This window comes from Mustelus asterias, chromosome 8 (genome assembly GCF_964213995.1).
Source record: "Mustelus asterias chromosome 8, sMusAst1.hap1.1, whole genome shotgun sequence".
Classification (NCBI taxonomy): Eukaryota; Metazoa; Chordata; class Chondrichthyes; order Carcharhiniformes; family Triakidae; genus Mustelus; species Mustelus asterias.
The window spans coordinates 74,728,306-74,740,356 of NC_135808.1; the positions used below are offsets into that span (position 1 = coordinate 74,728,306).

The 12,051-nt window shown below is 43.4% G+C and overlaps 1 protein-coding gene across 1 annotated transcript in view; it reads right to left on the reverse strand.

Moving 5' to 3' along the window:
- The window catches only part of LOC144497242 (spindle assembly abnormal protein 6 homolog), a 67,085-nt gene that overhangs the window by 23,429 nt on the left and 31,605 nt on the right, over positions 1-12,051 (reverse strand). Inside the window, exon 10 of the mRNA XM_078218206.1 lies at positions 10,086-10,175. Within this exon, the coding sequence (XP_078074332.1) occupies positions 10,086-10,175 (90 nt within the window). The remainder of the gene's footprint in view (positions 1-10,085; positions 10,176-12,051) is intronic.

Consider the following 12,051-nt stretch of genomic DNA (forward strand, 5'->3'; position numbering starts at 1 on the left):
CGATAAATCCCCTGGGCCTGATGAAATATATCCTAGGATTCTTTGGGAGGCAAGGGATGAGATTGCAGAGCCTTTGGCTTTGATCTTTGGGTCCTCGCTGTCCACGGGGATAGTGCCAGAGGACTGGAGAATGGCGAATGTTGTTCCTCTGTTTAAGAAAGGGAATAGAAATGACCCTGGTAATTATAGACCGGTTAGTCTTACTTCGGTGGTTGGTAAATTGATGGAAAAGGTCCTTAGGGATGGGATTTACGACCATTTAGAAAGATGCGGATTAATTCAGGATAGTCAGCACGGATTCGTGAAGGGCAAGTCGTGCCTCACAAATTTGATAGAATTTTTTGAGGAGGTAACTAAGTGTATTGCTGAAGGTAGGGCAGTTGATGTCATATACATGGATTTTAGTAAGGCGTTTGATAAGGTCCCCCATGGTCGGCTTATGATGAAAGTGAGGAGGTGTGGGATAGAGGGAAAGTTGGCCGATTGGATAGGTAACTGGCTGTCTGATCGAAGACAGAGGGTGGTGGTGGATGGAAAATTTTCGGATTGGAGGCAGGTTGCTAGCGGAGTGCCACAGGGATCAGTGCTTGGTCCTCTGCTCTTTGTGATTTTTATTAATGACTTAGAGGAGGGGGCTGAAGGGTGGATCAGTAAATTTGCTGATGACAGCAAGATTGGTGGAGTAGTGGATGAGGTGGAGGGCTGTTGTAGGCTGCAAAGAGACATAGATAGGATGCAAAGCTGGGCTGAAAAATGGCAAATGGAGTTTAACCCTGATAAATGTGAGGTGATTCATTTTGGTTTGACTAATTTAAATGTGTATTACAGGGTCAAAGGTAGGGTTCTGAAGACTGTGGAGGAACAGAGAGATCTTGGGGTCCATAGCCACAGATCTCTAAATGTTGCCACTCAAGTGGATAGAGCTGTGAAGAAGGCCTATAGTGTGTTAGCTTTTATTAACAGGGGGTTGGAGTTTAAGAGCCGTGGGGTTATGCTGCATCTGTACGGGACCTTGGTGAGACCACATTTGGAATATTGTGTGCAGTTCTGGTCACCTCACTATAAGAAGGATGTGGAAGCGCTGGAAAGAGTGCAGAGGAGATTTACCAGGATGCTGCCTGGTTTGGAGGGTAGGTCTTATGAGGAAAGGTTGAGGGAGCTAGGGCTGTTCTCTCTGGAGCGGAGGAGGCTGAGGGGAGACTTAATAGAGGCTTATAAAATGATTAAGGGGATAGATAGAGTGAACGTTCAAAGACTATTTCCTCAGGTGAATGGAGCTATTACAAGGGGGCATAACTTTAGGGTTCGTGGTGGGAGATATAGGAAGGATATCAGAGGTAGGTTCTTTATGCAGAGAGTGGTTGGGGTGTGGAATGGACTGCCTGCAGTGATAGTGGAGTCAGACACTTTAGGAACATTTAAGCGGTTATTGGATAGGCACATGGAGCACACCAGGATGATAGGGAGTGGGATAGCTTGATCTTGGTTTCAGATAAAGCTCGGCACAACATCGTGGGCCGAAGGGCCTGTTCTGTGCTGTACTGTTCTATGTTCTATGTTTCTCCAATTCAGTGAGACTTTGGTGAGGATTTAGTGATAAGTTGACCCTCATGAGTATTTGAGACACTAATAACTGGAAATTTGGATGGTTTTAGCTTGTTTTCCTTCAGACCTGTAATTCAACACCGTGCTTGGTTACTTATTTGTCCTGCGTGACTCCTGCCCAGGAGGCTGTGCAAGCAATAAGATTTTTTCTGTCTCTCCTTGGAGAATGTGGCTCACGTGTAAGATTTTGATAATCCTACTAATTTTCAGAATCTGTAATAGCTATGGATTTTATTCTATAACCAGTTTAAACGGAATGGTTCCATTTGAATTTGTTAGATGGAATGCTTTATAGGAAAGCTATTGTTTGTGAAGAAACAAAATTGTTTTGTTGTTTTATGACCAAGTTTCTTTGAGCCTAGAGTTGAAGCAGCTAAATGCTGTTTTAATTATCCACAATATTAGGTGTTTTTTAAAAATCAGCTTCAAGTGTTACAATTGTAGTTGACGTTATAACTGGACAGGAAGATTCCAGAATGGAACCCTGGCTCAAAAGACCATGGGGTGATCTTACCAAAAAAATTCTAAATCCCGAATAAACGTGAAAGTTTCAGATCCATCTTTTCGGCGAGACCACAAGTCCAATCTCATGCCACTCAGTGCATTTTGTACAATCTGTTTCCTGCCAGGGTGGGCGGTGCTAAGTTCATTGGAAAGCTGGCAGCTGACAGTGGATGGTGCAATCGCGCATGTGCAGATCTCTTGTCAGTCACCTCCACCCCCTGAATAGCACCCACCCCGCACGACTACTGGCCTCCGCAGCCGATAACGTCCTATTAATAAAATTTAAATCAACATTTAAATTTGATTTAAATATTGAGATGTGGAAATGCCAGCGTTGGACTGGAGTAAACTCAGTAAGGAGTCTAACAACACCAGGTTAAAATCCAACAGGTTTATTTGGTAGCAAACGCCATTAGCTTTCAGAGCGCTGCTCCTTCGTCAGATGAGTGGGAGATCTGCTAACAAACAGCAAACAGGGCATATAAAGACACAAACTCAATTTACAGAATACTGATTAGAATGTGAATCTTTACAGCTAATCAAGTCTTAAAGGTACAGACAATGTGAGTGGAGAGAGCATTTAGCACGGGTTAAAGAGATGTGTATTGTCTCCAGACAGGACAGCCAGTGAGATTTTGCAAGTCCAGGCAAGTTATGGGGGTTACAGATAGTGTGACATGAACCCAAGATCCCGGTTTAGGCCGTCCTCATGTGTGCGGAACTTGGCTATCAGTTTCTGCTCAGCGACTCTGCGCTGTCATGTGTCGTGAAGGCCGCCTTGGAGAACGCTCACCTGAAGATCAGAAACTGAATGCCCGTGACCGCTGAGGTGCTCCCCCACAGGAAAAGAACAGTCTTGCCTGGTGATTGTCGAGCGGTGTTCATTCATCCGTTGTCGTAGCGTCTGCGTGGTTTCCCCAATGTACCATGCCTTGGGACATCCTTTCCTGCAGCGTATCAGGTAGACAACGTTTGCCGAGTTGCAAGAGGCAAGGCGGTCTACAAGGCAGCCTTCACGACACACGACAGCGCAGAGTCGCTGAGCAGAGACTGATAGCCAGGTTCCGCACACGAGGACGGCCTAAACCGGGATCTTGGGTTCATGTCACACTATCTGTAACCCCCACAGCTTGCCTGGACTTGCAAAATCTCACTGGCTGTCCTGTCTGGAGACAATATACATCTCTTTAACCTGCTCTAAATGCTCTCTCCACTCACATTGTCTGTACCTTTAAGACTCGATTAGCTGTAAAGACTCGCATTCCAACCATTATTCAGTAACTTGAGTTTGTATCTTTATATGCCCTGTTTGCTGTTTGTTAGCAGATCTCCCACTCATCTGACGAAGGAGCAGTGCTCTGAAAGCTAGTGGCGTTTGCTACCAAATAAACCTGTTGGACTTTAATTTGATGTTGTTAGACTCCTTATTAAATATTGAGACCAGCCTCGCACCCTCCCCGGGCATGAGGCTGATTTCGCCAGAAATCCAAGCCCAATAAGATTGCGAGAGGTAGGAAATCGGGCACAAACTCGATTTTTCACCTCTCATGATCTTAACGGCACGCCCCTCCCATCAACAGGCGGGACGAGAAGGTAAGATCGCTCCCCCCGCCCATAACTTTTACTATTTTAAAATATGTGGAACAAGAGCCACAGGACCACTAATTAGTTTTAACAAGGAAAAAGTAACTTACTAAATGTGAAAGATTGGATGACGATACAACCATGATAAAATCAACCTTGATCTCACTGAATGGAGAGACAGGCTCAAAAAGCCAAATAGCTTAACAAATACACACAGAATTTAAGATTAACATGGATTACAAAGTGTATCTTAAACTACAACAGTCTCAGTAACACAAAGTACCTTTAAACATACAGACGGGCTGTGTCAAAACACATACTCTGCTCTGAACCCAAGATAGTGTCTGTGTATTTCTTCTCAGAACTCCCCCAGATGATTGTCACTTTAGAATTTCCAAACTCCACTCACAAAAACGTGTTTTAATATCTCCTTTCACAGCAATGCTTTCTATTATCGGTTTGCATTCCAAAATGGGAAAAGTCAGGAAGAGTGGAACAATTCTTGAAGGACATCGAAAGTTTCGACCAAGTGTGGTAGAGAGAAGTGAACCTCTGCTGGAGAGCTGCGAGTGACTTTGGGATTGTTCCTTTAAAGCTACCTATCTGCCAGAAACATGGCATTTAGTCAAAGAGTTTTGTAAAGCATATTTTGGTTATATCGGTTAGTTAATGTGAATGTGCCTTTTGTTTAGATTGATGTATTGTCTGTTAATGTTTGATCTACATTGATGTTACAGTAAATGTTACAAATTGAAATCTTGTCTTTCAATTCTTTCAATCAGTTGCTGGGAAATTCATCTCCTCGTATGAACAAAAGAGTAGGAATAAGCTATTCAACTCTCTGGGTCTGCTCCTCCATTCAATAAGGTTAAGGTTAATCTTATCATGGTTGTGGTCTCAACCCCACTTTCCCATCCCACCCTGCCCAATAACCTTTGACTCCTTCGGCTATCAAAAATCTATCAACCTCAGCCTTGAATAAATTAATGACCCAGTCTCCACTGTTTTCTGGCAAAGAGAATTCCTCAGGTTAATAATCCTCAGAGAAAAAGGTTCTCCTTATCTCCATATTAAAAGGAGACCTTTTATTCTCAACGGTGTCCTATAGTCGTAGTCTTCCCCACAAGAGGAAACGTCTTCTGGGTATCCACTCTATGAAGACACCGGACTATATATTATAAAGTTTATTTATTAGTCGTAAGTAGGCTTACATTAAACACTGCAATGAAGTTACTGTGAAAATCCCCTCGCTGCCACACTCCAACACCTGTTCGGGTACACTGAGGGAAAATTTAACATGACCAATGCACCTAACTAGCATGTCTTTTGAACTATGGGAGGAAACCGAAACACCCAGAGGAAACCCACGCAGACATGGGGAGAACATGCAGACTCTACACAGACGGTGACCCAAGCTGGGAATTGAACCCGGGTCCCTGGTGTTGTGAGGCAACAGTACTAACCACCGTGAGAATATGTTTCAATAATACCTCTCATTTTTCTAAACTCCAATGGGTACAGATCCAACCTGTTCTGCATACGATAAGCCTTTCATCCCCAGAATGAGTTGAGTAAACCGTCACTGAACTGATTCTAACAATTATATCCTTTTACAAAAGGAAGCCAAAACTGTACACAGTACTCCAGATGTGGTCTCACCAAGGCCCTGCACAACTACAGTAAAACTTCCCTACTTTTATACTCAATTCCCCTTGAAATAAACACCAACATTCCATTTGCCGTCCTAATCACTTGCCGTCTCTGCGTACTAACTTCTTGTGATTCATGTACCTGGGAACACATATCCCTCTGTACTACCAAGTTCTGTAATCTCGCTCCATTTAAATCATATACTGCTTTTCTATTCTTCCCACCACAGTGGACAAGTTCACATTCTCCACGTTATACTCCATCTGCTAAATTTTTGCCCACTCATTTAACTTATCTACCCCATTTTAGACTCTTTACTTCGGCTTGATAACTTACTTTCCTACATATCTTGGTCCCATTAGCATTTTTTTAAAAATCAGTCTTTATGGGGATCATAACAATATTAACATTTTGGTATACAGCCTTGCACTTGTGGCAAAATAGGCTGCTGGCTACACAATGGATTGTGATAGCAACTGGGTGGTTTTTGGCCATACTTGGGTTTGATTCTAATACTTTCATGGTAGATATTTTCAGTTGTTTCAGAGTCTTTTGCAGTCTTGTTTGTACCAGTTTCTGAGAATTCATTCAGGCTTTTCTTATAAAATACTTGACGTGACCAATGTAATCCTTACGGGATTAATTTAACAGGAAATGGATTATTAAAACTACCTGTAGCTTTTTATGCCTGACAAACATGCCACATTTTGGCACACAAAACTTTGAAGTGCGAATGCATGCACACTAGATACAAGACTTTGAATTTCATAAATGTAAACTAGAAATGCCTTGCATTTTGGGCACGGGGTTGAATTCATGACGCGTCTGTGCCAGTTCTGATCAAGGTGGGCAGAAAGCAAATTTGTTGCAACCACCCGATCTTCACTATTGCATCCATTGGCCAAGCAAGTCCTGCACTCATTGATGTGGTTCTGTCATTAAGCTTCTGGGCCAAACTAATCCCTTCCCAGCCCAGCTGACTTTCAATGATTCAAAACAACAAAGATAAATTAGCAACAATGCTCAAAGGGTTACATTTGCATATTATTTTGACACTAGTTGTGAATAGGATGATTTAAGACTTCAAAATTATGGAATCACATAATGGTTATAGAACGATGGAGGCCATTCAGATCCTCATGCCTGTGCCAACACTCTGCCAGAGCAACTCAGCTAGTCCCACTCTCCCATTCTTTTCCCATAAGCACTGCATTTTGTTCTCTCTTTGGGTGCTTATCCAAAACCTTTTTGCACGCTACACTAAGGAAGTGCATTCCAAATCCTAACCACTCGCTGTGTAAAAAATGTCTTCCCTCGGGTCACCATTATCACTGGCTTTGGAACAGTGATGTCCGACTTCCATATCCAGCCACCTTGCTTGCCTAGTGGCTAATGACACTCATGCAGTCCTAAGCCAAAAGTTGGTCTCAGTTCAAAGATCGGAAGGAGAAAATTCCTGAGCACTGCTAGAAAGTAAGGGCATAAAACTAAGACCAGACAAGACTAAGTTATGATACAAGTCATGCTTGAATAGCTTCCCCTCAACTAGGAAGAACAGCAATTCAAAGTACTGGAAGGCAGCTTTTTCTGGACTCATAACTAAACAAAAAAGTCAGCACCTGCAGGGGGAGGAGAAAAATCAGCACGGTGGAGAAACAACAGGTTAGATTGAATCCAGCTGCCACTGAACTAAAAAGTGTCAGATAAAGATAGACTCTGCAAGTGGTTCAACAGTCCCGTGTGTAAAAATGCATAGTTCAGCCAGTCTCCTCTTCTTAAGGGTGCACTGCCTACTAAAGGAAGCTACACTCCTGAATGGAAGGCTATGGTAAATACTTTTGCATGTCTGGAGATGCAGCAAAATGGCATATAGGGGAGACGGTTCCCAGATTCAGTGATTGCCTTGGAGGCACGTGTAATAGGTGGAATCCAGGAGAGAGACCACGTTTTTATAGGGGCTAGGCGGTCCACAAGCCACGCACTTTGAAGGGAGTAGTAGCAGGTTGCCATGGAGGTGAATACATGGACTCTGGCCCCAGAGATATGGCTGAAAAATGTTTAATGACCTCACACAAGTCATCAAGGTGAGTGAACGCATCCTTACCTCATATCTCGTACCTACCACACCATGCTATCAATGCACAACAACCCCATAGCTCACCCAGCAGCTCTCACTGGCACTTGGAACTCACACCCAACATTCAGATACAACACTTTCATCAATGCACCCTTACCAGTGCTGCCAGCCTCTTGCACATCTCTCGTGGTCTCCACAGACCACCAGCTATTCACCCAGTGCCAAATACTCACTGACATTCTTCCCTTTCTCTTCTAGTAGGTAGCCCATAACACCAGGAAGACTGAACTTCTGGAGGGCTGATATGGCTCCACCTCGAACCGCCTTGAGATGATACATTGAATCATTGCGTCAGCAGTGGAAGTGCAGGTGGCACTACCAAAACCATCCATAATGGTGCTAAGTGACTGCCTTATGCTCTTCCTGAACTTCATGCCCCAGTTCAAGTGAGGAGAAAGTGGAAGTTGCAGATGGTGTGATTTTTGACCTCCTACTTTTCTCCCCAGTCAACATTCCCTTTTTGCTCTTATGCTTTCAAGTCCCCAAGAAATGCCATTTGGGCAGCCTTCAGGTAACCCAAGAGAGAGAGGTCCCAGGATTGTGATATAAAGACACCATAATTTAATCTGTCACTCACAACAAACAGATACGGCACTTTGCAAACTTTACGGGTTAGTAGAGTTAGAATCAGCATGTGGCGAGCCACCAGGCAAGAGGAAAGGTGGCATGGATGCAAACGAGTTCTCCTGCAAAGGATACAGTTGAGGACTTTGATATGGCAGTACACAGTAAATCATTAATGAGCAGGCACACATAGATACTTTGTGTTTTGGCAAGCTTACTAGAAATCCTCATCACCATAAAGGATCATGAGGGGTTCAGCACCAATATGGCAGAAGGCATCACACAGAGCTTGGGACCCAACCCTCCCAAAGTGAAAATGGTTGCCAATGACCCAACCAAGATAATGTCCGGTGGCCGCTGTCAGAGCTACCACTGCAGCACAGTCAAACGTCTCCCAAAGTCTCAATGCTGCAGGAAAAGCTCAGATGAAGGTCATAAAATCCATGCTCGCTGGCATGTAGAATCAGATTACTGTAAGAGTTTTAACAACACCAGGTTAAAGTCCAACAGACTTATTTGGTAGCAAATGCCATTAGCTTTCGGAGCCCTGCTCCTTCGTCAGATGGAGTGGATATCTGCTCCCAAACAAGGCACACAGAGACACAAAATCAATTTACAGAATACTGATTAGAATGCGAATGTTTACAGCTAATCGAGTCTTAAAGATACAGACAATGTGAGTGGAGGGAGCATTAGGCACAGGTTAAAGAAATGTGTATTGTCTCCAGACAGGACAGCCAGTGAGATTCTGCAAGTCCAGGAGACAAGCTGGGGGGTTACCGATACTGTGACATGAATCCAAGATCCCAGTTTAGGCCGTCCTCATGTGCGGAACTTGGCTATCAGTTTCTGCTCAGCGACTCTGCGCTGTCGTGTGTCGTGAAGGCTGCCTTGGAGAACGCCTTGCCTCTTGCAACTCGGCCAATGTTGTCTACCTGATACGCTGCAGGAAAGGATGTCCCGAAGCATGGTACATTGGGGAAACCATGCAGACGCTACGACAACGGATGAATGAACACCGCTCGACAATCGCCAGGCAAGACTGTTCTCTTCCTGTGGGGGAGCACTTCAGCGGTCACGGGCATTCAGTCTCTGATCTTTGGGTGAGCGTTCTCTAAGGCGGCCTTCATGACACACGACATAGCAGAGTCGCTGAGCAAAAACTGATAGCCAAGTTCTGCACACATGAGGACGGCCTAAACCGGGATCTTGGGTTCATGTCACACTATCGGTAACCCCCACAGCTTGCCTCCTGGACTTGCAGAATCTCACTGGCTGTCCTGTCTGGAGACAATACACATTTCTTTAACCTGTGCCTAATGCTCCCTCCATTCACATTGTCTGCATCTTTCAGACTTGATTAGCTGTAAAGATTCGCATTCTAATCAGTATTCTGTAAATTGATTTTGTGTCTGTGTGCCTTGTTTGGGAGCAGATATCCACTCCATCTGACGAAGGAGCAGGGCTCTGAAAGCGAATGGTATTTGCTACCAAATAAGCCTGTTGGACTTTAACCTGGTGTTGTTAAAACTCTTACGATGTTTACCCCAGTCCAACGCCGGCATCTCCACACCATGAATCAGACTACTGCCATTGTTAGTGCGGTTGTCAGTGGTCAAAGGACAGATTCTCACAGCAGTCCAGCAATCTTTGCTCCAGCAAATTATTAACAATGCTGAGACATCATTCTGGGGGAATGGTAATATCATAGAAGACAAACTTCGTGCTTCTCAAAAAGACAGCATTTTTTGCTCCCACCACTGCCACTCTGCCAGTACCGTTGCTGTTGCATCATTTAGCTGGCCAAGATTGCTGCCAACCATGCCAAGATGGTTGAGTCCAAAGTCGGGCCCTCAAACCCCAGAGCTGTTTGAAAAATTTTCAAATTACCCGATATATATTTAGGTACCCTCTTTCTCCCCACTCTATGCTATAGTTGGCATATTGTAACAAGCTATGACATCAGGAATACAAATAAGTTAGAAAACAAGATTCTCACAAGATCAATGCTTAGAGGTGTATCCACACACACAATACATACCTTAAGCAGCTCTTCTGACAGAGACTTCACAGTGGCTTCCAGTTGCTCTATTTGAATTTGTTTCTTCTCAGAGTTTTCTTCAAATGATAGCTGAAAAAATTATAAGGAGCTGAAATTGTTTTATTTAATTCTATCAAAACTACATTCAAACTTCAGTGCTAAATGGGTTTAAAATGTTACTCCATGTGCTGTTTTATGACCAAAGCATAGATCCATCATGCCTCCAACAGGAATTTTAAAAATAATAATGTAATAACAATGTATAAAATGTAATGTTTAAATAACAATGTATAAAATGTAATGTTTGACTAAGTTGAGCTACATTTTTGAAAGAAACAGTTATTTTATCCTGGTGAACAGGACAAAACCAATACAGAGGGCTGTCTGGAAACATCCATTTCATATGATGTAGCTAGTTTCTCTCATTTGATGTTGCCCATTTCTGTAAACTAATTGTGTTGGAAGATTACAACATGCCTAGGTCTATCCCATTTAAGATTTTCATGAATGCATGTTCATAAGCTGAAGAAGTTGATACATTCAATAGATACATTTGGTTGTAAGGCATTGGTATTTTTGGTGTGCCACTTTGGATCCAAAATAATGTTTGCATCGTTTGTGCACACATCTGGTGCTGGCCATGTCTGGCGCCATTTTGAATAAGTCATTAGTAGGGGTGCTGGAGTATATGCTGGAACTATGCAGAGTAGTCAAATTGTGATGACCGTCATTGTGTAATGATGATTTGGTGGATTTTCTGATCTCAATGGTGCAGCTAATACTCACTTTTGATCACACATAGCTGAATATGCATTTAGCAGCAGGAAAAATTCCCCATTAATGCTACTTAAAGGAATCAATTACTTTTAGGTTAGTGGCTAATTGATTTCTTCTGGCTGCTACCGAGTTTGTAGGTTTGTATTGCCATTTCAAGTTGATGAAATTCACAAGGGATGATGTAGTACATAGTAGAGGCTTTGGTTTTTATTTATTGCTCACAATACTTCTTCCCAGTCCTGGATGCTATTGTATCTATTCCCATTAGCCTGTAGCATAAAGGGAGAATGAGTAGAGGCAAAAGAGGAGGACAAGCTGCTCGATGAGGGAAGAGGTGGGGGAAAAGGACATTCAGCAGGAGACCATATCCACAAAGCATCTTCAGGGAGCAATTCTCCTATCTCAATCTCAGCGAAAAATAGTGCATGTGAAATCTTGTTCTACTAAAGATGTGTTCCATAGGAATCTGTCAGTTGTTGCAGGCCCTGCATCCTCTGAGCAGAACAAGGATAGCAATGTTAATGGCTGTAAAGGTAACCGTGGCCTTGAACATCTTTGCGCTTGACTTCTTCAAGGCTGGAGCAAGCAACGTCTCCAACATCTCTCTGTTCACTGTCATCTATTGTAGAAAGATGGTCACTCACACTCAGCATGCAAAGAGACAATAGAGGGAACAAACATAGCTTCTCAAGAACAGTAGGCTTCCCATTTTTCAGGATGCCATTTATGAATATATGTCGCTCTGCAGGTGCTGCAGGTAAATTCAAAGGGGTACCACAAGCACAAAAGGCTCCAGATGGTGTGCAACTGTCCTCGGAGCATCAGGTAGTTCTATGTCCAGTGTCCCAGCAGCAGTCATGATGCCTTCATTCTGCACCAATTTATTGTGCTGTCAGCACTTCAGCCACTATGAGAAATCAGGAAAGGGCTATTGGGCTATAAGGGCTATCCGGTGATCTGCTGGGTCATGAATACAATATATGCTTGCAAGGGTAACATGAATAAAATGAGAACCATTCTCCACAAAAGTCACCAAATAGATCACTAGGGTGCTCAAGTATCTGCTGCCTGAATCACTCTGGAGGATCCCTGCAATATGCTCCAAAATGTGCATCACAAAGCATCATGGTCAATTGCATCCTGTATAAACTCACCCATCATGAGGGCACAACCCTGGCCATCAGGCATG